The sequence below is a fragment of the Lipotes vexillifer genome, unplaced genomic scaffold (assembly GCF_000442215.2).
Source record: "Lipotes vexillifer unplaced genomic scaffold, Lipotes_vexillifer_v1.1 scaffold905, whole genome shotgun sequence".
NCBI lineage: Eukaryota > Metazoa > Chordata > Mammalia > Artiodactyla > Lipotidae > Lipotes > Lipotes vexillifer.
The window spans coordinates 384,307-409,975 of record NW_006796034.1 but is presented as its reverse complement, the minus strand read 5'-3'; the positions used below and the strand labels follow the sequence as shown (position 1 = coordinate 409,975).

Genomic DNA, 25,669 nt, shown 5'->3' with positions numbered 1-25,669 from the left:
AAAGAGTGGTCAGAGAAGATGGGAATGAATAGGAAGACGATGGGGACTCTAGGCTTCTTGGTTCAGGGAATTCCAAATAGTTTGGATTTGTTGGAATGAAAGGAGCAAGGTGAGGAGATGAGGCTGGTGAGATGGGCAAGGCCTTCGAACCCCGGATATCGTCTAATAAAATTTAAAATGAGAATGCTAGACTCTCCCACCTGTTAATCTTACCTAAAAGAACATGTGGTCTAGTCAGGAATATCGTCCGGTGGAAGCAAAATCTTAGTAGATTTAAAGCCTATTGCTGTCTCTTCCTTGCCCCATCGCTCCATCCCCACATCTCCCCAAGATGTTGAGTTGTTAATTGAGCTTCATGTTGGAGAACAAAGGGTGACTGACAGCTCTAGGTTCCAAGGCCATATCCACATGCAAAGAGGCTGAGGTTGCCAATGAAGGGTGAACTTTCTCCTGGTCGTTGGGTTCACCGACTTCCTGATCGTTGATGTGCCCTGGTACATGGGTTGGTTAAAAATGGTGAACCAGCAGACCCCTAGGCTGCAGTTTTGGTCTTCCTTGGCCCTAAACAGAGAGACAGCCTGCTGATCACACCCATCTTAAGTCTTTTTGTGCTGCATTTCAGTTAAATGTTCTAGGAATGAGTTCATTTGTGATGAATGAACACCCATAAGCAAGAACTCCATCCCAGACACATAAGCCTTCTAGTCCCTGACCTGAGTTAAGTTTTAAGCTGAAGATTTTTGCACAGTGCTTTCATATCCAGGAACCCTGCTCTACTTAGCAGCTTTGTGTAGATTCTCTGTGTGTTCTACAGTCATCATTTGTGAATCATGACAGTTTTGTTCTCCCTTTTCCAATTCTTATACCTTTTATTTCTTTTTTTTATTTAACTGCACTGACTAGGACCTCCAGGACAGTGGTGCGCAGAAGCAGTAATTGTGGACATCCTTGTCTCGTTTCTGATTGATTTTATCAATGATTCTCATACTTCACCATTAAGAATGAGGTTTTTCAGAGGTACACTTGTCCTTTTTTATTTCTAGTTTGTGAAGAGTTAGCTTTTTCCCTACTGAGATCATGAAAAGATGATGATATTTTTTAAAATCCTTCCCCCCGCCCATCAATTAGAAGCCCAAAATGATTTTTCTCCTTTAATCCTTTAATGTTAATGTGGTGAATAGATTTTCTCATGTTAAACTGACCCTATATTCCTGGAGTCAACCCAGTTTGATTATGATGTATTTTTGTACATTCTTGGATTAGGTTTGTCAATATTTTGTTTAGGATTTTTTTCGTATCTATTCATGTGTGAGATTAGCCTAGGCTACCTTTTCTTTCTTCTATTGACCTGGTGTGCTTTTGATATCAAAGTTATAGTATCCTTTTTTTCAAGTCTCTCATTTTCAAAGTAATAAGTTCCGAAGTTTGGCAGAACTTCCTGGTTAGAAAAACCATCCAGGTCTGTAGATACTGAACAACTGATTCAAATTTTTAATCATTACAGGACTCTTCAGATTTTCTGTTTGAGTCTATTTTAGTATTATTTCTCCAGGAATTTGTTTTTCCTGAGCTTTCAAATTTATTGGCATAAGATGTTCATAGTATTCTCTTACAGTGCTCTCTTGTTATCTATGATTATGCTCCCACTTCATTTCTCTATTGTTTTGTGCCTTCTCTCATTTCCCCTCTGGATTATATCTGTCAGAGGTTTATTTTACTAGGCTTCTGAAGAACCAGGCTTCATTTGTTGCTCCCTTACTGTATCATTTTTTAAAAATTTAATTTCTGCTCTTTTTATCTTTAGTCTTTTTTTAATGTTTGTTCTGTTCTCTTAACTTAAGCTGGACACTGAATTAATTTCAGTCTTTTCTAAAAGTAAGCATTTAAGTCTCTACGTTTCCTCCAAAATACCACTTTAACTGTATCCTACAGGTACTATATCCTGCATTCTGAAAATCTGTCTTGTGAGTTTAATCTGGTCAACAGTTACCATGTTTGGTGATACATTTGGGTTTATAGCTGCCTCTTATTCTGTATGTCTGTACTGTTTGTACATTTTTATTAACCTATGGGGTTTTTTTAATTGCCTTATTTTAAATTGGCTTTTAAAAAATACTCTATTCCTATTCACTTAGTGGTTATTTAAAAAATACTTTTATATGACTTTAAACAACATAATAGAGTGAAACAATACCTCTCCTTTTTCCTGAGCAATGCAGGACTTAGAACATAAGCTTTGGATACCTTCCACTTGGCTAATACGTCAATGTTGCCTCGTGTTTTAGTTTGTCTTTTTAAATTGTGGTAAAATACACATACCATAAAATTTACCATCTTAGCCAGTTTTAAGTGCACAGTTCAGTAATGTTAAGTACATTCACATTGTTGTACAACCAGTCTCCAGAACTCTTTTCATCTTTATTTAATTAATTAATTTATTTATTTATTTAAATAAATTTATTCATTTATTTATTTTTGGCTGTGTTGGGTCTTTGTTGCTGCACGCAGGCTTTCTCTAGTTACTGCGAGCGGGGGCTACTCTTCGTTGTGTTGCGCGGGCTTCTCATTGCAGTGGCTTTTCTTATTGTGGAGCACAGGCTCTAGGCGCGCAGGCTTCAGTACTTGTTGTGGCACATGGGCTCAGTAGTTGTGGCACATGGGCTCAGTAGTTGTGGCACGTGGGCTCAGTAGTTGTGCCTCGCGGGCTCTAGAGCGCAGGCTCAGTAGTTGTGGCGCACGGGCCTAGTTGCTTCACGGCATGTGGGATCTTCCTGGACCAGGGCTCGAACCCGTGTCCCCTGCATTGGCAGGCGGATTCTTAAGCACTGAGCCACCAGGTAAGTCCTATTTTATTTATTTTTATTGGAGTATAATTGCTTTACAATGTTGTGTTAGTTTCTGCTGTACAGTGAAGTGTATCAGCTATATGTATACATATATCCCCTCCCTCTTGGACCTCCCTCCCACCCTCCCATCCCACCCATCTAGGTCATCACAGAGCACCGAGCTGAGCTCCCTGTGCTATACAGCAGGTTCCCACTAGCCATCTATCTATTTTACACATGGTAGTGTACTTTTGTCAAACCTAATCTCCTAATTCATCCCACCCTCCTCTTCCCCCACCGTGTCCCCACGTCCGTTCTCTACGTCTGTGTCTCTATTCCTGCCCAGCAAATATGTTCATCTGTACCATTTTTCAAGATTCCACTTATATGCATTAACATATTTCCTTTTCTTTTTATGACTTACTTCACTCTTTGTGACAGACCTGAAACTCTGCACCCATTAAACAACAACTCCCCATTCTCTCTTCCCCCACCCCTGGCAACCACCATTATACTTTCTGTCTCTATGATTTTGACTACTCTACGTATCTTACATAAGTGAAATCATACAGTTATTTGACTTTTTGTGACTGGCTTATTTCACTTAGCATAATGTCCTCAAGGTTCTTCCATATTGTAGCATGTGTCAAAATTTTCTTCCTTTTTAAGGTCAAATAATATTCCATGGTATATATACCACATTGTGTATATACCACATCTTGTTTATCCATTTATCTACTGATGGACACTTGGATTACTTCCACCTTTTGGCCTCTGTGAATAATGCTGCTACGAACATGTGTGCACAAATATCTCTTCAAAATCTTGCTTTCAGTTTTTGGGGGTATATGTTCAGAAGGCAAATTGCTGGATCATGTAGTAATTCTACTTTTAATTTTTTGAAGAACCACCATACTGTTATTAGATATTTGTCTTATTTTGCACTATCAGTGCTGGTTTAGAGTTGCCTACGTGTTTACCAGTTCTTCGTGCATCATTCAGTCTTAGATCTTAAGCTTTCCTTCTGGCATCCTTTTCCTGCTTCCTGAGGGTATTTTCTATTTTCATTTGTCTCAAATTGTTTTTATTCACCCTTGTTCTAGGTAGTTTGCTGGGCAAGAAATTTTGTGCTCCTCACTTTCCCTTTTGGCTGATGAAAATCTGCTGTCAGTCTAATTGTCATTGATCTCAGGGAAGCCTTTCTTTGCTCTTCTGCTGCTTTTAAGATCTTCTCTTTGTTTTTGGTGGTCTGTAGTTTCATTACAAAGTGTTTATTTTTGTTTACACTGCTTCGGACTCATGGGATGCCTGAATCTGATAATTAGTATCTTTCATTAATTTTGAAGATTTCCCATCATTATTTCTTTGACTCTTGCTTTTTGCCTTTTTCTCAATTCTCTCCTTCTAGAGTTCTGGTTAATTAAGCCTTGTCATTCTACCTTCAATGTCTCTTTTATATTTTTCTTCACCTTTTCTCTCTGAGCTGTGCTTTGTATAATCTTTTTATATTTGTTTTAATTCATAAATGTTTTCTCTAGTCGTGTCTAAGTTATTTAGAAGGTTATCTTTCTTTTTTTTTTTTTTTTTTTTTTTTTTTTTTTGCTGTACACGGGCCTCTCACTGTTGTGGCCTCTCCCGTTGCGGAGCACAGGCTCTGGACGCGCAGGCTCAGCGGCCATGGCCTATGGGCCCAGCCGCTGCGCGGCATGTGGGATCTTCCCGGACCGGGGCACGAACCCGCGTCCCCTGCATCGGCAGGCAGACTCCCAACCACTGCGCCACCAGGGAAGCCCTAGAAGGTTATCTTTATATTTCTTTATATCTAGATATTTTGATCAATTAGCTTTTTATTTCTGGAAGTTATAGTAGATTATTTTTATGTCTGCCTGTTTCTTCTTAGGTCACTTTTTTATTCCATCTTTTAAAAAAAATTATCATACATCATTATTTTATAGCTTATATCTGAAATTCCAATATCTGAAGTCTTTGGGGATCTCAGTCTATTGTCATTTCTGCTAACTTTCAGTCATTGGGGCTTGTTTTCTCATGTATATGGTTATTTCTGAAAGGGAATTTTTGTATTTAGCCAAACTTGTGGATATCCTGAGTAGCTTTCTGTTGCAGATCTAGTTTTCCTCCAGAAAGGATTTACATTGTTTCCTTACTAATGGTGCCACCAACCCAGACACTTTAATTTTTTTTCAGTTTTGGATCCTCTGTCAAAGCAGGTCATATAAATATGAACCCCCAAGGCCTACTTGTGGTTACAGATTCTTAGGGGAGACTATTATTATTTTTTTCCATCAGAATCTGTGGTGGAGACAGTAGCTCTCCTTGGTTCCCTTTGCTAGAGATTGTTTTTTGTTTCGTGTTGTGTTGTGTTTAGCACATTCCTTCTGTAGTGGGTGGTGTAGTCCCGTTCTGATGGTTCAGGTGGGTGTTATGTGGGGCTTTGGGGTTAGCTGCTCACTCTTATGAATCCAGGGCTTAGCCTCCGTGCTTTCCTCCTTACCTTTTTGTTGCTGTTGTTCACGTTTTGTGTTCTTGATTTGTTCTGTTTCTGTATCTGTTTTGTATGTGTCTGTGTTTCCTGAGACTTTCCCTTTCTTGTGACTTCAACATGTATTTGGAAATACATCTGTAATTTGATTATCATTTAATTTTGAGAATATCTGGTCTACCAGATTTAGCAAAGGGAGGTCCCATCATAGAAATTTCTAATTTTCTGAGGCCTTATTTGGATTATATAGATATAAGGGTGATTAATTGTGGTTTATATTTTCATTTGTGCATTTTTGTCCTTGTTTATTAATTGGCTGCTGTGTGACAAATACTTTTTTTTTTGGTGGTACACGGGCCTCTCACTGTTGTGACCTCTCCTCTTGCGGAGCGCAGGCTCTGGACACACAGGCTCAGCGGCCACGGCTCACGGGCCCAGCCTCTCCGCGGCATGTGGGATCTTCCCGGACCGGGGCACGGACCCGTGTCCCCTGCATTGGCAGGGGGACTCTCAACCACTGTGCCACCAGGGAAGCCCTGACAAATACTCTTGTACATACTTTTGTACGTGCTTGTTCACATTGGTGAGCAAGACAGAGGTAGCCGCTAACCTCACGGAGCTTACAGTCCTGCGGAAAAGACATAAGCAAGCAGTGGCAACAGAGGTGGGGGTGATGGAGAAGACCAAAGGGTTATATAAAATCGGGCACTCTTGTCTAGCTTCTGCACAGCTACTTTGCTTTGCTGTTCTCTGGCTTTCCTTCATGAGTTAACTATTTTTGCTGGTGTGAAGGGATCCCTTAAATGTTATATTTCATCATACTTTAAGGGGAAGATCTATGTGTTCATAATTTGAGGGGTGTGAAAGACTCTCCTGAAAGTAACTTATTTATCTGCTGAGAAGAAAGAAAACTTATTTGAGACATTCAGTAGCTAAATGGCAGCAATCGGGTGGACTGCTAACTGTGGAACATGGATGGTAATGAGGTAAAGTCTTACTAATTCAGAACCTGGTAGTCTAGTTAGTACAGTATGGTGCTTGAGGCAGAGGTGTTTGCTAATTCATTCTTAACAAATGTATGGAGTCCCTGCCAAGTGCTAGGCACCATCTACCCAGTTCCCTTAGGAAGAATTCAGTGAGTGTCCTTACCTCTTTCTTCCCTTTCACCCACCAAATCCTGCCGTTTACCAAGGTCTATCTATTCACAGTTCTAAAAGTCTCTCAAGTCTGTACACCATCCCCCCACTCCCTCTATCGCTCTAATCCAGGCCTCGTCATCTCTTACCCAGACCCCTTTAGTATCCTCTCCTTTAGTCTTCCTGACTCCACTTTGCCCCCCAGTAATCTGTTTTCCACACTGCTGCAGGGGGATTTTTCTAAAACACAAATCTCTGGTTATTCTCCAGCTTAAGGGCCTTGAACAAATCCCACTGCTTTCAAGATAAAGTCTAAATGTGTTTACGTGGCGTCCAAGCCCCTTATGTTCTGGCTCTGCCTCTTCTTCATCCTGGTCTCCCAACCCCCACCAGTCCTGCTGCTTCCCCCAGCCCTGTGCTTCCATTAGTTGTTCTTTTCATTAATTCAGCAAGTGGTTTCTGAGCAGCTGCTATGTGCAAAGTACTGGGGACGCCAAGGTACACAAAGCAGAGAAAGCCCCACTCTTGCAGGATTATATTCTGGGAAACAGACAGACCACGGGCAAATAAACATTTCATATAATATCAGATAATGTGGGAAAAGGTGAAGCCAGAAAAGGGGATAGAGGGTGGTGGTGCTCATATAGATAGGATGGTTAAGGAAGCGATGTTTGAGAGAAACCTGAGAGCTGTGAGGAGTGAGCCTTTGAGTATATCTGGGGAGACTATTCCAAGCAAAGGAACAGTAAATGCCAAGCCACAGCAGCAGGAGCCGGCTTGATGTGTTTGAGCAACAGAAAGAAAAGTCGGTAGGGCTTGGATGGAATAGACAAGCGTGTTAGCGCTTTTTTGCTGAGTACCAACACCACAAACTTGGTGACTTAACTCCTGTTTGTTACCTCACAGTTTCTGCAGAGAAGAAGTCCCTCATGGCTCAACTGGGTTCTCAGCTCAGGGTCTCACTCAAGATGTCGGCGGCTGAGTTCTCACCTGAGGCTCTGGGCGAGAATCCTCTTCCACGCTCATTCAGGTCGTCGGCAGAATTCAATTCCTTGCAGTTGTAGGACTGAGGTCTCCATCTCCTGGCCATCTGCCAGGGGCAGCTCCCATCTCCTGGAGGTTCTGTGTCTTGGGCCTCGTCACAGACCCTCTCATAACATCACACTGGCAACAGGGTCCCTCATGTCAAATCCCCCTCCCTCTTCAAGTCAGGTCCCCTCAGATAATTGCCTTGTCTTAATGTCAGCTGACTTGCGATGTTAATAACATCTGCAAAATCCCTTCACAGCAGTACCTAGATTAGTGTTTGACTGACTCACCAAGGGACAGGAATCTTGGGAGGGGGCATCTTTGAAATTCGGCCTAACACAATGAAGTTGGAGAGCTGGTTGGGGTCATGCCAACCAGGGCATTGAAGGCCACGGTGGGGACCTCAGGGTGTTGTTCTGACTGGATGGGAGCTGTTAGAGGATTTTGAGCAGGGGAGTGATCTGAGTAAAGAGCACTGTGGCTGCTATCGTGGAGATTGTGGAGATGGAGTAGAACTGGGGAGGGTACTGCAGGGGTCCAGGGGAGAGATGATGGTGGCCTGGGCCAGCGGGGAATTAACTCCACAACACTGTGGTTCCTCAGATGTACCATATTGTCGCGTGCTTCTCTCATTGCCGGGGCATATGTCTCATCACCACCTACCCCACAGCTTCTTCATTGGGACAAGTCCCTACTCAGCCCTCAAACCTCCCACTGACACTCTCTCACTAACTTGAATTGTGCTGGATCAGTTGATCTGTGTTCCCCACTTGCCTGCAACCTCTCTAAATGCAGGGCCTTTGTCTTTGGTTCTTGTATTTCTGTTGTCTGGCCAACTGCGTAGCATATTGTAGATGCTTGATAATGTTTGTGGGATGAATGCAAGAACTGTGGGACATACTGGGCATGAAGTAGACACATCACTACTCTTGGGCTGCTCACCTTGTAGAGGGAGAGACCATATATAAATAAATAACCATACAGTGAACATGCATGAAAACACCATGCCACCTGCACAGAGGAAGTGTGCCAGCTCTGCACATCACTGTTGAGCGTGGAGTTTAAGGGGAGCCTCCGTCTGGAATAGCTGGATCTAGTTTCTCACATCCCTCCATTGTATGAAATAATCATGTTATTAAAAGCAATTCCGTTTTATGTTTTATCCAAAGGGACATTTGTGTGGCAACACCATTAGCCATTAAGTTAGTCTATAGTATTTAAATAAGGAAACATCCATTCACTTAAAACATTCTGTAATTTAAGACAGACATAGGGCACTTCCATCTCCATCTGTATTCGAACTGCTCAGAAAAGATCTATGTTAGTGAAATTTTGTTTGTGTATTCAAGACGGAAAACCTCTTCACTCAAAATAGCAAACACTTATACATCAAGTGTCCTTTTAAGAGGGAGGATATTATTAACCTGGTTACCGATGAGAAACAAACTAAAATAGTAAATATGTATAACATTTCTGTGACTCCCAGCTAAACATCCCTCAGTATGAACTTAAGAAAGTGGGATGCTGGAAAGAATGATTTAACCAGAGTAAACACAGTGGTGTTATTTAAAACTTAATAAACCTAAGAACAAAATAACAGGAGAGTCCAGTTTCATCCTGCTGCTTTCCTGCGGTCTGTGGATGGCGCTCAGCAGGGCAGCCTGCCTGACAGAGGGGCCACGGTGCCTGCCAGACTCTCCAGTTGTAAAGAGAGATGCACCCAACATCACGGTTTCACATGGGTGGGGATTCATAATTGACATAAGCAAAAAAAAGATTAAAAAAGCTTTTCATTTACATTGCCAAGTTTCTGTGTTTGTTTTCTAGTGATCTCTTTTGGGGAATATAAAGATATGGTTTAAGGAGTGTTTGTGGCACAGTCCTGTATGAATAATAGGGTATTCTATTTCAAATTAGAGGCTCGGGCTACAGGGCCAACTGCTATGTTTTCCAGCTCATGTCTTCTTTCTGGTTAGGTGGGTTAGGGCTAGGGTTGGGCTGGCTGAGAAAGGAGACACAGCACTTCTGCATTTAAATATAATTTTAATTTGGTTCGAGGCAATGATTTTTAAAGGTTTTGGATTTATAACGCACTCACTCAGTTTTATCATACTCTCCTTGTCTTCCCTCCCTTGTCTCTCTAAAAAGGATGAGTAGGGGCTTCCCTGGTGGCGCAGTGGTTGAGAGTCCGCCTGCCGATGCAGGGGACACGGGTTCGTGCCCCGGTCCGGGAAGATCCCACGTGCCGCGGAGCGCCTGGGCCCGTGAGCCATGGCCGCTGAGCCTGCGCGTCCGGAGCCTGTGCTCCGCAACGGGAGAGGCCACAACAGTGAGAGGCCCGCGTACCGCATAAAAAAAAAAAAGGACGTGTAGAAGAATCCAAGGATCCACTAGGGCACCCCTCGGTGCACTGAACTAGAACTTGGATCCCCCTCTGCTCTGGGAACAGAATGAGCAAGGCTCCCTTAGCAGAGTTCATTTGGGGGCGGGGTCAAGAGGGGACTTCAGTTTTATCCCTAACCAGCAGCTCTTGTTTTCCTTCTCTTTTGCCAAAAGAAGTGTGTGTGGTGGAGGAGCACCATAGGAACACGGGAGTTCATCCAAGGCTGGGGAGACACTTGGGAGAACACCCCAGGCTCCTAGGTGCCGGGGTCTCTGGGCAAGAGAGCAGGGTGGTGGGGAGAGCAGGTATGTTACTGACTTGGGTCCTCGGGACTCTTTAATCAGTAGAAATTGATGAGAGGCTGGACAAGAAATTCAGGCAAGGGTTTATTGGGACTCGTGCTGCAGCACGAGGGAGTGAAAACAAGTAACAGGTACCCTTGCTCACTCCCTCAGTGGGGGAGAGCTGGTCCCTTGAAAGGGGTGAGCGCAGGCGCAGATCGGTGGGTCGGGCCAGAGTGGATTAGGTGGTCTGCCCATCCTCTTGGTGGTGCTGTGTGCAGGGATCATGCGCAGTACCCTGCTTTTGCTCCTGGCACATGAGAAGTGGCAGCTGGGTTTTGGCCTTTTTGTATCTTGTTCATAATTTGCCCCAACCGTGCATGTGTGCAGTTATCTTTAGTTCCTTATAGTTTCTTTATATTCCGTTGCTCCAGAAGATATTTGTCCAGGTGCAAGCACTGCAATAATGGGTCCCAGGTGCCCGCCTGTCTCACATGGGCCACCCTGCCTTGAGGTGACCCCATCTCTGAGTGGCGACCCTGCTGCAGCTGGGGCTGCCTCAGGAGCCACTCATACACAGCACTCGTGTTGGTTGTCCCACACCCTCCCCAAGAGAGTTTGAGGGGTCTATCCTGAGAGAACTAGCTCAGAGTTTTCAGGTACATCTCTAGAGAAAGGGAGAGAGGAACATTTCAGCTTTCAGTAGGTAAAAGGGAAAGGATTTTTACAGCTAAATCTGTTGAGAAGAGCAGATCCTGGACAAAATTCTAAAAAGAATTTACTAAAAGAATGACCTTTGAGCACCTAAAAAAAGAGTTAAAATTGCCGGTCATGACTGTGTCGTCTTGGTATTTGGCAGATATGTTCCCCAAAATGAATGAAATGAAGCTCAGGGAAAACACTGGACAATGTTAGTTGCCAATGAAAAAATTCAAGCTTTCAAGTTAGAAGACTTGGATCCTCTACCACAAGCTTGGCAATTCCCAATACCTAGTAACTTCTGATGAGATCAGTGATGGTATTAACCAATGTGATTCTTTTTTTACATGATAATGAAATGGGTCAAAATCTGGAAGATCTGCATAACTCAGTGAACCAGCGTTTCCCAGAATAGTGGTTATGGAATCACACATGGACAAAACGTCCATTCAAAGTGCAGGACAGATGCAAAAGAGTAAGAGATATGGTTTCAGATTCCACATCACAGCTAACCTTTAAGAAACTACTACTTGTCAAGTTTGGGCATGTTATCAAAGTAGAACATCCATAATTATATGCAAGTCTATTAAAATATCCCTCCCTTTCCAATTACATAACTGTGAATGTGGATTTTCTTCATTTATTTCAACCAAGACATATCACGACATATTGAATGCAGAACTAGATGTGAGGATTTACCTGTCTTCTAGTAAGCCAGATGTTTGAAAGATTTGCAAAAATGTAAGACAATGTCACTCTTCTCACTAAATTTTTGCTATGAAAAACATATCTGTTTTTCATTAAAATGTTATTTATTTAAACATGTAATGGGTTTACTTTAAAAAATATGAATTAATATTTTGCATGTTTCTCGGATTTAATTTCTAATATCAGTAATCAGTAGATATAACCCACATGAACAAAATTTTTCAGAGTCCTCAATTATTTAGAGTGTAAAGAGATCCCGAGACCAAATCATTGGTTTAAAAAGCACACACCTACACTGTTTATCCATGCATTGACATATGTGTATGAATGTATATAATGTACATTTTAGAACATACATAAAAATAGAAACTTGAAGACGATGAGAAACAGCATTTCAGTGGTTCTAACATCTTTCTGCACTCCCAGGGCCAGACCACTGGGCCAGATGATTAGCATAAGACCAGATGCCTATAAGCCTAAAATGTTAATTCAGTAGAAAACCAGGAGTTTTAGAATTTAAAGGGGAGTATGACCAAAGCCCTGATGACAAAGATTTTAGTCACTAGCCGGGTGGTCCCATGGTCGCAAAGTCTGATGACATCAATGCAATGTCCAGACTGCAGCAGAGGAGGTGGTGACCCAGCACAGCAGACGGACTCGGCTGCTTTGGGAAAAGATGCCTGATTAACACACACAAGCTTGGAGGCAATGAGTATGCCTGGTTTTCAGGCTCTGAAAGACTGATTTATACCCCTCTTTGATGGAAATGCACCAGGGGCTTTGAGCTTAAGCCCTTCTCAGATACTTTGGCCTTACAAAGGGACTCATTTCAGAACCTAATCTGTTTGTACATCCGAGAGGAGCATCTCCAAAGCCAGCCTGCCTCTGTGCGTGTGCCCTGTGTGCAGCCCTAAGTGGACAGACCACTCCAGGAATAGCTTTGAGGGTTGGATCCATTTCATAACAAGATGGTGTGCCCCTGAGCTGTGGGATCAACTCCTTGTGTCCCAGCAGGGGTCCTGCTGCCCCTGTTCAGGGGAGAAGGGCTGCAGTCTCCCGGGGTCTCTCCACAGAGGGAAGCATCCAAGCCCCCGAGGGTCTGGGGTTGAGCTCACCCTTCCAGAGGCAGCTGCTTGCCGGTAGTGATCCCCCGCCTTCTGAAGGATGTGTCCTCTTTGTAGATATACTGACACCCCGCCCCCCCCCTTCAGAAGACTACTCCTATCGGCTTCAGAGCCATTCTGTCCTTTAAAAAATGACCCCTTCTCTGCAGGGTGATGTGTTGATTTTGTGAAGTTTAAGTCTCTGAAGGCAGCTGTCTTTTCACATAGTCTGTTGAGGGGGGCACTTTGCTGTAACTCTGCCGGTGCTGGAAACGTCAGCTCTCATGTCTCCCCCTCTACTCCTTTGCCTTAGATCCTCTTCCACTATAATAAGTCAGCCTCCTCAGTGACACCACTGCTGTTTACTTTTAATTGTCTGGTTAATCCTAACATTATTACGATAGACATAAGCAGACATTAAATGGGGAGAGAAAAAACACTGGGGCGCCAAAGAAAATTAGGATGAATTGCTCAGCTTGACAGCAAAAGAGAAAGGTGATTTAGAAGCAGAGCTGGGTTCAGAACTCACTCACCCGGGTGCTGGGTGACCTTGAGCAGCCGATCTGCCCACCTGAGCCTCCGTTTTCCGTCAAAGTGGGTGTGACACGGTTGCCTGGTCCAAAGTGCTGCAGGTTTGCGCATCCAGCCCTGCTTTACTCGTATCTCTCACAGCTCTTTGCTTTGGACCGTTAGGCTAATTTTTATGCTCAGAGTGAATCTAGAATTACCACATATGAATAGTCTAACTTTTGGACCTTGAATTTGGCAGGAAATCATGTGGAGCTTCTAGACTGAGGTCGTGGTGGTATCCTATACATCCTCCACCCCGAGGAGACACCCGTGAAAGAAATCTGTGTTCTAACTTCCTTATCTGTCTGCTGTGGGTATTGCCTGGGAGGTGGGCCCATCTTAATAATGTGAATGAATAGGGTGAAATAATGTTGGATACATTTTACCCAGGGTAAGATTGCATTGTTCCCAATTGTTCTCATATTTATATTTTCTCTTTTCAGGGATCAGCATCTTCTGGACCCAACTCTGGAATATGTGAAGGTAGGAAACCAGGATTTAACATGTAGTAGGGACCCTGTGGTAATAGATTTCCCATTTCTAACACAATGTCGCCAGATAATGTCACCGTCTGGCTTGTGTAGGAAGCTGGTCAGATTGAAACCACCAGGATGTAATTTGATTGTTTTGGGCTTTTAGTAATCTTTGCAGGGGTCTTATGTCACCCTATTATAAGTTTACAAACTATTCCCCTTATCTGAAACCCTGGGGGCTAGATGTGTTTTAAAAATTCAGAATTTTTTAGAAAGGTAATATGGTACATATATATATAACACCCCCAAAGGGAGCTAGGGTCAGCATCCCATAATCAAGCCCATTATTTCAGCAGTGAAATGTGAGAATGTTCACATGAAGTGGGATAAATAGACTACAAATGATTTTACGTAGTTCAGGTCACATTTTGCCACCAAATGAGCTTGGGTTTGTTCTGCTGCTAAATGAATTATTTAAAATTGTCAGTTTTCAGAGTTTTTGGATTTGGGAATGGCAGACAGGAGTTGTGAAGCTGTGTTTACCTTCAGTGGAGGACTGAAGGCTCCCTGAGGCTTTCTGAGCCATCCTTTCCATTTCAGCAGCCACCCTCTTGTTCAGTGGCTAATCTGGGACCATGAGCTGTGTAATACTTTACTTTCCAGTGAGGCTGACATTCAGTGCGTCTAACTACTCAACACTTCTAAACAATCTTCTGAACAGAAAGAAATGATGCTTTTCACTTCTGGCCCTCCCCCCCCATTTTTCAGGTGTGTATCTTTGTTTTATTTTATTTTATTTTCGAGAACTGTAATTACGTCTGGCACCTACAACAGAAAAGAGAACTCTGATTTCTCATAACAAAAATATATCATTAAATTTTAGGAGAAATCATGGTACAAGTTAGGACTTAAGGTGCTTGCCTCCTAGGAGCCACATTTTGTCTTTATTATTCCCGCATCCTGGCTTTGGGGTATTTAGGCCTGTTGCTTTTTGTGTGCCTGTGACTGTGCCTGCCCCAGGGTTTTGGCATTTCTTCCCTTTAGACCAGAGAATGGAAGGTCTAAAGCTTCTCCTAGAGGAGAAAACTCTAGTAGAACCACGTGGCCACTTGAGGCAGTCATAATAAAGTTTGTTGGAATGGAGGTAGATTTTATTTTTCCCTCTCTTCTACCCCCACTATGTCTGAGCTGTAGCTTGACTGCAGCAAATGGGTAATCCTAAGCCAGCAGGGCTGCTGTGTCAGTCTCTCGTCAGGGCTTTATAAACGATGTGTCTGCTTCCCTCCTGGATGCATCACATATGCTTTTGTGCAGGTTGTACACCACAAGGAATTTGGGGACACTATCCACATAAACTATGATTTGACTTGACCATAACATAAAAAATGTGCCCTAGACCTCTGCAGTGTGTAAATCACAGCTGTCCTTTAGAACTCACTGCGTGCCATGTTCCAGAAACTATCTCCCACTGCAGGCTCACTCAAGCTGTGCTCACTCGCTCCCCTTACTCCATAATTCAGTTTTTTCTTTCACTGAAGTCCCAGCTTTTTAAGATAATCCAATGATGAATTCTAAACCTAAGCAGAGGCTTTGGGAAGGACTTACTTACTTAGTATTATCTAAGCTATTGCATCTCATTCATGAATATTGGTCATTGTGAGTTGTCGTGTTGACTGAGAAGAGGTGTGAGGTTGTCGGTGCTTCCATCTAGCTGGGCTCCCCCTGCCTTCCCTGGCAGTGATAGAACTGCCTTTGGTGGCTCAAGGAGTACCCTCTTCAAGGACTCGCTGAGGTGTTCCGAAGGTTACTCTTTCCTCCCATCCTCATCTGAATCTGGTCAGAAGAGATGAAATCTCTACGTCCCTCCTTGATGCATCGTATTTTTTTTTTGCTTTCTCACTTTTCCCTTGGTTTGGAGGATGGCTTGGGGATTTGCTGAGTGAATGTAGGGTATTTTCATTTGCCTCCATGGGCACTGAAGCTCTGAAAACACACTCATAGAGGCCTTGGGCCTCAAGGTCTGAATGGACCCACGTGTCAGTTGTCTTGGGCCAGCACAGGCCCGTCCTAGCATTTCAGACTTAGCTACCCTCTTGAGCCCTGCTGACCAGCCCGTGCCTCCAAGCCCTCGTATATCTGTGCCAGCTGGTGCCTAGAGCCTGGAGGGTGGCTGAAGATGATTGAGGGAGGTGATAAGGTGCAGATAAAGTGGATGCAGTTTGGCCCTCTGACTTTGAGCTGTTTCTTCCCTATCATCCCCTTTCTCGGGCACGGAGAAAAGTAGAAATTCTATGTAAAGTATGTTGCATCCTGTAGGGCCCTTTCTGGTAGAGTCAGAGTTTTAGCAGTTCATTGTGACCTCAGAATGGGGGCGGGGGGCGGGGAGCAAGCGGATCTCTAACTGGGTATCATCTTGGCAGTAGAAGCACCCAGTTGGGGCCAACTGACAGCCGTTCTCATCCTTTTAGGAGTCGCCTTCCCAAGTCTCCCTTACCATGGAGGCTTTCTAACCGTCTTCACCTGGTTTTCCCAGTGCTCTGATTAAGAGCGAGGTCTGGGACCACCCCTGGTTCCTCGTGTCTGGGCCAGAGGAAGCACTTGAGCTGACCCATACTTTATGGGGTGATGGGGCTGCTGTGTCGTGGCAGGAGAGAGCTGGATAGGGAGTGACTCCACAGTTCAGTCGTGTCCAGTTTGTACTCTGTGTCCTCCTAGCACTTCCCACAGTTGGCATTGCTGCACGTCAGTAAGGCAGCGTGAAAGGGGACCCGGCAGGTGGTTGCTAGGTTACGAGGAGCTCCTCTGTGTGAGGAATGGAGGGAAAAGTGCTTGGCGGGGAAGCCCTAGGGCTGTTTGGTAGTTCTTTCATTTCTTCAGCAGGCTTACCTCCTGCTGGAGCCTCCCAGTGGCACCTGGTTACCCTAAGTGATGAATTCCCTGCTTGGATGTGATAAGAAAATTTGAGTAGATCCAAAGAACCCCCAGGGATTTTGGAATCTTATTCTCCACTGTTTCTGTCTCTTTAATTCTGTTAGAGAGGGGAGTTTCCTTTTTTTTTCTTTTTCTTCTTTTTCTACCTTTTCCTTGTGTCCCTAGCCCCCTCCTCTCTCCACATTCCCCACTCCCACCGACCCAGTAGCTTAAAACATGATCATCTTGAAGGTCTGAGTTTAACTGTTTTGTATAGTCATGAGATCCTTTTCTGTAATCAAATATAATTGTTTCTCTTTCACTATATCTGAACAAGACCACTTCTTCCAGACTGGAAAGCAGAAACCTCCAAGCAGCTGCACCTTCCTCTTGCTCTTAAGGTAGTGACTTTGGTTAGTAGTGTATATAGCTCTGGAATTTTCCTCCGCGTACCTAGCATACCTTACCCTAGATAAAAACCAACTTTTTTTTTTTAGACAGAGGAAATAGCCCTATAGGCAAAATTGTTCAGCAGAGTTTATCTTCTGGGCTGCTTACTGCCCCCCATTTAGTTTTTGCCATATTTTTACTGCCTTTAAAGTGTATTTACTCTGTGTCTAATTTCTTAGACCTGTGTCAGGTAGCTGCTTAGAACATTTGATAAAAATAATTGTACTAAAATGTGAATACATGGTAATAGCTCAGTGTGTTATCCTTCCCAGACAGCATTCCAATAGGAGACTCCAAGTTACACAGCCCCTAAGGCCCTCCAGGGAGGGGAGCCTGGTCCACGCTCTGGTCTGATTAGCAGCATGACCTTGGACTTTCCACCTTCTCTCTGTGGGTTCTGAGGCAGGAGATAGGTGGGCCCCAGGCTGAGCAGCTGGAGTTTGTCCCCTTCTAGGGAGACAGGAGGGAGGAGAAGCTGAGCCCTGCCCAGATAAGGGATAAAGAGACCCATATTCCTCATCCTCGAAGTCAAGGAGACCTTCCCCACTACGCAGGCGCAGAAAGGATCCTCGGAGGTGAAAAAGGGAGGGGGCACCACACCATAGTAGGTGATGTCAACCTACCCATATAGGTCTCTTTGCTAGAATCCATCTTGGCTAGGAGATGTGCGCACGCACACACAGGGGAAGACCCTGAGATAAACCAAATACAGACTCAGAACCAGGCGAAGCTAGATGATTGGCCAAAGGAAACCTGGAAGAAATGCCCCCATAAAAGTGATTCAAACTACCATGAGGGCATGACTCTTCCTCTGAGTCTGCCTGTATGTATCCTTTTTCCTCCTAATAAACACTTATTTCACTACTTTATTTCTATCTCTTTGTGGGAATTCATTTCTACAAAGCTGATGGGCCAGGGCCTTGTCACTGGCCACTGTCCCTGATGGTCTAGTGGCTAGGATTCAGCACTCCCCCTGCCGCCACCTGATTTCAGTCTCTGGCCAGGGAACCAAAATCCTGCTTCAAGCCACCGCAGGCCAAGACCATTCGAGATCGATTCCATCTTCCCCACAACTAGAAAACCAGGGGATGGGCTAATGTCCCTTCTGGTTTAAGACTTCTAGGATCCCCTCTGCCTGGGATAAGCTGGAACAGAAGGGTTTTTGCAAGTGGTAAGGGGTTCTTGATTAATCTATCACTCTTGATCATAAAATTGCCCCACCAATTGGAACAAGGGTGGCATTTTATGTTGTGTCTCAGACATTGAGACCAAGGATGTGGCAGATAATAAGTGCCCACCCATCATACTACCTCAAAAGATTGGAGATTTACCCCCAACACTCCTACATTTGCTTTCACTTTAGCAATGCCTCTTGAACCTATGAAACCTACTTTCATTTTCACTCTCTATCATTCCTTTCATTTTTTTCCTGGGCCTACTTCTTTAACCTTTGGGAGTTGCCCTCCCCCACCCCATACTCGCTAAACTATAAATTTATAGTATTTCCTTTCTTCTTCCTCTTAATACCTATCTTCCTTTTAGACTGAAGATTCAAGTTCTTTCTAGATTTTCACACACAGCCTTACAGTTATAGTAATAGAGTCTCTTTTCTGAGAGTGGTTTAAAAGTATATTTTTTAGAGGAGGAGGTGATTAGCTACAGCAGAGCTGGGTGGTTTGTATTTTTTTTTTTTTTAAGAAGAAATGTTTATTACGGTTTTGTGATTTTTCTTTTAGAAGAAATGTTTATTATAGATTTTTTTCATTTTAAAATGAACTGTCCTTAAGAAAGACAAATTGAAAAATAAATATAGCAATAGCAAAGTAGAGAAGACATTGGGAAGCCTGTTTTTTCAAATTAAGCAAGGTGTAGGCAAGGCCAGGCTGTGAACAGCACGGTGCCCTTGGACAAAGCCCGCTCTCCAGGCTCTGCAGTTAGCAAGTGTCAGGACTGAATGCAGCCTTTTGTTCCCGTGAGCTCCCTAGTGAACGAATATCCTTTCTTTTGTCGTCAGCCCTGGTCGACTCTTGCTGGAACCACTTGGCGAGCGTTTCTAAGATGATTTGCGGTTTCTGAGCTTGCTTTGTGGGTTAGGAGAAGGGATGGGACTGGAGCGGTATCTCGAGAGGCGACCAGCGCCCTTGGACTTCTCCTTCCTCTGGGGTGCACACCGGCAGCTCAGGAGCCCAGAGCCACCTGGAGATCGGTCCTCATGGGGTTAACACTCCGAAAATGCTTTCTAAGAGGGTCTTACAGACTTGACAGACTGCCCAAGGCTCAGATCTCAGCAAGGCCGTTTCCTGCAGTCGGCCGGGGCTACATGAGGTCACCCAGCAGATTAAAAGAGGAGTCATTATGCGAATTCCAGCGCCCCCCCCCCCCCACCTTTGTGCTCAAGATGGCTGCAGCCATGGTCACGGTTAAATAGCCGTCTTTGAGGAGAGTCTTTTTCTTCCAGCGGGGAAAACAGGCCAGTCTGCTCTGAATTAGCCAGCTCACAAAGCCATGAAAGGGACTTACCAAAACAATGGTGCGCTGTGCATTCCATGAGATTTTAACGAGTTACATGAAGCAGATAATGGCCCGATGGCTGGCTCTGCAGGTTTTTGCCTGAGCTTGCACACCCAGAGAGCCAGCACCGCCCCCTGTGGATGAGAAGGCCAAACACCGCCCGCCATGAGTGGGGAGCAGCTTTGGGGCTCATCCTGTGAGCAACGAAGACAGCTCCCATCCAGCTCCTCCCACCCCACCCCAAAAAGGTCTCTGCAGATATTCTTGGGAGTCTTAATGTTACTGCATTTGTAAAAGATTGCTGAGGCAGGGTGAGAAGGCAGAAAAATAGGGATGGAGGACAGGGCTTCATTCAATGGAATCCTATCCTGCAGGTCTGTGAAAATACGGCCATTTATTCAAAGTAAAACCTCATCATGAAAACGTACGTCCATTTTGAAATCTGTATGTAAATGCTGATGGTGACATTATTTGTCATTGACAAAAACTGGAAACAGCTCCAGTGTCCTTGGACTGGTGAGCAGATAAACTGCAGACCCACACAACAACATCCTCTTCAGCCATAAAAAGGAATTGGACTGTTGGATGCAGATAAAACCTTATAGTACAGACAACAAATCAGTGGTTGAAAGGAGTAGAGAGAGAGGTCAGCTGCAAAAGGAAACGAGGGGACTTTGGGGCAATGATTGGAATACCTTGATTGGGGTCGTTTCAAAGCTCACAGAACTGTACAGAAAAGGGTGACTTTTACTGTTGGCAGATTATACCTCAGCTGAGTCTGACTTTAAAACAAGCAAGCTAGGGCTTCCCTGGTGGCTCAGTGGTTGGGAGTCCGCCTGCCGATGCAGGGGACATGGGTTCGTGCCCCGGTCTGGGAGGACCCCACATGCCGCGGAGCAGCTGGGCCCGTGAGCCATGGCCGCTGAGCCTGCGCATCCGGAGCCTGTGCTCCGCAACGGGAGAGGCCACAGCAGTGAGAGGCCCGCGTACTGCAAAAATAAAATAAAATAAATTTAAAAAGCAAGCGAAATGCTTATCATATTTTAGCCCTTAAGTGCTGCCACCTCACTAGGGGAAATTTTTGGTTTTGAGATGGGCCACATCAGACTGCCGATCAGATGGAGAAAGTGCTGAGCTTGTGGATATTTTACTGCCTTTGTTCATTCAGCAGATAGTTTTGGGCAGATTCTATGTGTTAGTAATTGTTCAGTCAAGTCAGGCTGGGTAGGAGGAAAGTGTCATCAACAGCCTAACCTAAGATAGTGGCAGTGGGAATGGAAAGTCAGGGCAGGTGCTGGAGGCTTTTTAGAGATAGAATTAAGAGCTGTTTTATAAGGTGTGTTGACAGTTCCTGGCAGGACTTAAATGGAGGTGGTGACAGAGAGGAAGCCACGGGCAATTCCAGAGTTCACACAATGCCTGGCATCTTGCCAAAAGCCAGTAAGGATTTTAGGGGAGGAAAGGAGATTTCCAGTTGGAGACCTTGTTACCACAATGACATTAAGTTAATTCATGAGTAGCTGGGGATATCATTAGCCTGGGGGAGGGGTGTAGGGTGGGCAGTTGGCAAACTATAGCCTGGGACTAAATGTGGCCTGCTGTCTATTGTAGGCCCACAAGCTGAAAATGGATATTATGTTTTTAAGTGGGTTTTTTAAAAATCAAAAGAAGAATGTGAAAGTTGTAAAATTCAAATTTCAATGTGCGTAAAGTTTTATTGAGACACAGCCACATCCATTCATTGATGTATTGCCACCTTCTGACTATAATGATGGAGTTGAGTAGCTGTGACAGAAGAGGTGGCAGAGCCTGAACTACTTACTGTCTGTCCCCTTACAGAAAAGGTTTGTAGGCCCCTGCTCTAAACTGAATGCACGTACACTGTCCTTGTTTTTCCTCTGAACAATATGTAGTAGGCTTTCCACAAAAAAATCCCATCTTTCCATGCTACCTCTTCCATGATGCAGCCATGGGTCATCGACATCACCTTGACCTTGCCTGATGACACAGCAATGAGTCCTTGTGCAAGTTGTATGATCTTGCACAATCACAGAGACAGTGCTGTTGCAACACTGCATGATCTGGACACACCTCAGCATCCCATCAGGTAGACCCGTCTGCTCTGAGCAGCAGCATCTCTCCTGTCGCGTTAGCATCTTCAGCTCTTCTGGGTGAACAGGTGTGCGGAAATAGCTTGAGTCCTGACTGCTCTTGCCTGGGGCTTGTCTGGATAACTCCTCAGGCCAGATATTGCTCTGCCAGTACAGCCTGAGAGGTGTTTTCTCAGTGTCCCAAGTCAGAAGTGAATTCCCCCATGGCTTCTGAACTTGATGGTTTGAATCAAGGTCAGACCCTGGAGCTGCCCTCGGGAGGTGCTTGAGGGAGCCCGGTGTGGCCTGTGAGTGGAATGACGGCAGGTTCACGTTCATGTTCTGTGCTGCAGCTTTCATCCTTGGCTGAAGGAAGAGGACTCCTCTGAGATCCCAAATAGTAGGAGAATTGGTGAAGAGACTGGAGAACTAACATGTAAGCAGGGATTGAAGCTATGGCCTCTGACCAGGCTCAGCTTTATAACTGGACTTCGCAGCCATCCTCTTGTGGCCTCTTCACCTCTAAGTTCATCTCCTGCCATCCACATTGCTCACAAACTTTTCCATATGCTGGTTTTTCCTGCTGCCGCCAGGTCTTTGCCTTTCCCTCAAGCCTGGAAGTTTCTTTTGAGGTAGAACAGCTGAGTGGTTTGAAGAGGGTGCTTGGATGCTGTCATGGGTTGAGCTGTGTTCCCCAAAAGATGTGTTGACGTCCTATAACCCCCAGTACCTGTGAATGTGACCGTATTTGGAAATAAGGTCTTTGCACATGTGATCAAATTAAGACGAGGTCATGCTGGGTTAGGGTAGGCCTAATCCAATGACTGGTGTCTTATAAGAAGAGAGGAATTTGGACACACAGGGAGCATGCCATGTGTTGACAGCGATTGGGGTTGATGTGTGCACAGGCCTAGGTACACTGAGGATTGCCAGTGTTCGCCACCACAAGCTAGGAAGGGGCAAGGAGAAGGGTCCCACCTTAGAGCCTTCGGAGAGAGTGTGGCCCTGCGACACCTTGATTTTGGACTCGTAGCCTCCCGAGCTGTGAGAGAATATGTTTCTATTTTAAAGCCATCCAGTTTGTGGTAATTTGTTACAGCAGCCCTAGGAGACTAATACAGAGGCACAGCCCCATCTTGGCCATTTCTTGGTTGTGTGACTTTGGGCAAGTTTCTGAAATTCTCTGGAGCTCAATTTCCTTAACAGTAAATGGGAGAATGTAGAGCTTAAGTGAGTTAATGCACAAAGTTGTTAGCACAGTGCCTGATAGGTAGATGGCACCCAGGAAATGCTGGTTTTGTAGCTGTCACCCTAGTTCTCAGGTGACTGGTGCATCCCCACTCAGATTTCACTGCCTCAGAGGGACCTTCCCCGACCGCCCCCCTGCTAAAAGCAGCCTCCGCAGTCACTATCTCATTACTCTGAGTATTATCCTCACAGCACTTGTGCCAAATTCTATTTGTTTAGTTAAATACAACAATAACCAACTCCTCATTAGAATGTGAGTTCTGAGGGCAAGGACCCTTTCTTGTCCTCTTAATAAATATTTAGTAACTGACTGGCTGACTGATGACCATATACAGCCAGATGGGAAGGGCATTGAAATCCAGGGGAGAGGGAATGAGCTTGTTCCAAAGATCTTTAAGTTTCCTAAAGTAAGTCACACGCAGACCTCTAAACATTTTCCAGAAATTCTTCAGTGATTTTATTTCATGACAGCAAGGAAGTTCCCACCCCTAACCTCACTCTATCTTCTCTTGCCAACCTGGTATAGGGTAAAAACTAGGATCACTGTTGTCATCTTAAATACTCACACATGTAGGCAAAGGTATACACTTTTTTTTTTTTTTTTGAGGCTCAGCGGCCATGGCTCACGGGCCCAGCCGCTCCGCGGCATGTAGGATCTTCCCGGACCGGGGCACGAACCCGTGTCCCCTGCATCAGCAGGCCGACTTTCAACCACTGTGCCACCAGGGAAGCCCAGAGGTATATACACTTTTAAAAAGTGGTTCTGGCAACCTCTACGACTCCGATCTCTCAATCCTCAGCTCAGGGATCTTGTTATCAGCTATGAGGTCCCAGTAACTCATCAACCCGCAAATGAGAGGCCAGGCTCTTCAGCGTTGGAATCGTTTGCTGTTAAGCTCTGCCCTCTAGCGGTAGTTGCATGACACAACAGCACAGCGTTTGGCTGTGAGACAGTTTCTGTGTGTTCTGGGAGCTTTTAATATTAGATGTAATAGTGTGCCATAGCATTATATTTACAACCTCAGAACTAAGGTCTGTGTTTAAATTATGTAAGCAGGCAAGTCATTTTCATTAGCTCCATATAAGACAGATTAAAATTGTCAAGGCATTTTATTATTAGAATTAATTGTCTAACGTCTTGGACTAACAGATCTAAGATGCTGCGATACTGTATGTAGATTTTGAGGGAGGGTTGGCATCGATCTGAAGTGTCACATGTCATTACCAGGAAGTTTTCTTGGAAAAAATTATATTTGAATTGTGACTTGACAGCTGAAAAAAATGGTGACTTGACAGGAAGGAAGCTGGTATTAGGTGAGGCAGAAGACAGATATCAACATGTTAGAGACTGATGGGGAGACCCCAGCCTGCGGGAAAGTGTGTGCCCAGGCTGACTGTGGCAGGAGAGAACAGCAGGCGGAGTCTTCTGGGAAGAGTAGGGACTCTCATATTTATTGAATGGGAAGGGTGAGGAAACTTCAAGTGTTCCTAGGAAATTCTGAGATGGTCAAACTGTTAAAGAGAGCAAGAATGCTGAGCTGGGGAACAATTTGATGGATTGCCAAAAATTGTGTATAACTACATATTGCTTTGCAACTTCCTTTTTTCATTGGACGTCATTCCCTGTTAAACATGTGGGTCTACCTCCTTCTTTTTTGTGTGTGGTGTGTGCGCCTCTCATTGTTGTGGCCTCTCCCGTCGCGGAGCACAGGCTCTGGACGCGCAGGCTCAGCGGCCACGGCTCACGGGCCCAGCCGCTCCGCTGCATGTGGGATCTTCCCGGACCGGGGCACGAACCCGTGTCCCCTGCATCGGCAGGCGGACTCTCAACCACTGTGCCACCAGGGAAGCCCTACCTCCATGTTTTGAATGGTTATCCAGTATCCCATTGTATGAAATGCAATTATATTTAACCAATTTCCTACTGACATTTGAGTTCTTGTTAAAAACAGTTTTGCAGTTATTTAACAAATATAGTCATATTTGTTATATATGGCATAGTCATTTAACAAATGTTTATTGAGTATCTGCCATCTGCTGGTCACTGTTCGAGGGCCTGAGGATACAGCAGTGAACAAAACAATGTCCCTGCCTCTATGGATCTTATATTATGGGGTGGAAGAGTGAGAAGACAAAGAAGACAACCGAGTACACCATGTTCGGTAGAAATAAGTGCTCAGCTGAAAAAAATTCATCAGGGGAAGGAACTACAAAATGTTGGAGTTAAGGGGACATTGAATTTAAGTAGGGTGGCCAGGGAAGGCCTCACCCACCCAGAGGGCGACTTTGTAGTGGAGGGGCAAGTCAAGAGTGGTGTCTAGGGAATTCCCTGGCGGTCCAATGGTTAGGACTGTACACTCTCACTGCCAATGGCCCGGGTTCAGTCCCTGGTTGGGGAGCTAAGATCCCGCAAGTCTCGTGGCCAAAAAAAAGGAAAAAAAGAAAAAAAGAGTGGTGTCTGATGGGGGGAGGATGTAGCATGGGCAAGGCCATGAAAGCTAGAGCTCCCCTCTTCCACTCAGGAACAGCTGTGAGGCCAGTGGGGCCAGAGGGGGTGGCCTTGAGGGAGAGTGGTGAAAGCTGATGTGAGAGAATGAGGAAGGGGGATGAGGCAGGTTGCACAGGGCCTGGATGTCCCAGTAAAGATGTTAACTTTTACAGAGTGAGATGGGGAGCCATCTCAGGATCACTTTGGCCTGTATGTTGCTGGCAGACTATGAGGGACAAGGGTAGGAGCAGGGAGATCAGATGGG

The 25,669-nt window shown here is 44.8% G+C and overlaps 1 protein-coding gene across 2 annotated transcripts in view; it reads left to right on the top strand.

Annotated features, from left to right (window-relative positions):
* The window catches only part of BCAR3 (BCAR3 adaptor protein, NSP family member), a 117,177-nt gene that overhangs the window by 23,932 nt on the left and 67,576 nt on the right, over positions 1-25,669 (top strand). For both annotated transcript variants that reach the window (XM_007468105.1, XM_007468104.1), the window contains one exon: positions 13,678-13,717. In XM_007468105.1, the coding sequence (XP_007468167.1) occupies positions 13,678-13,717 (40 nt within the window). The remainder of the gene's footprint in view (positions 1-13,677; positions 13,718-25,669) is intronic.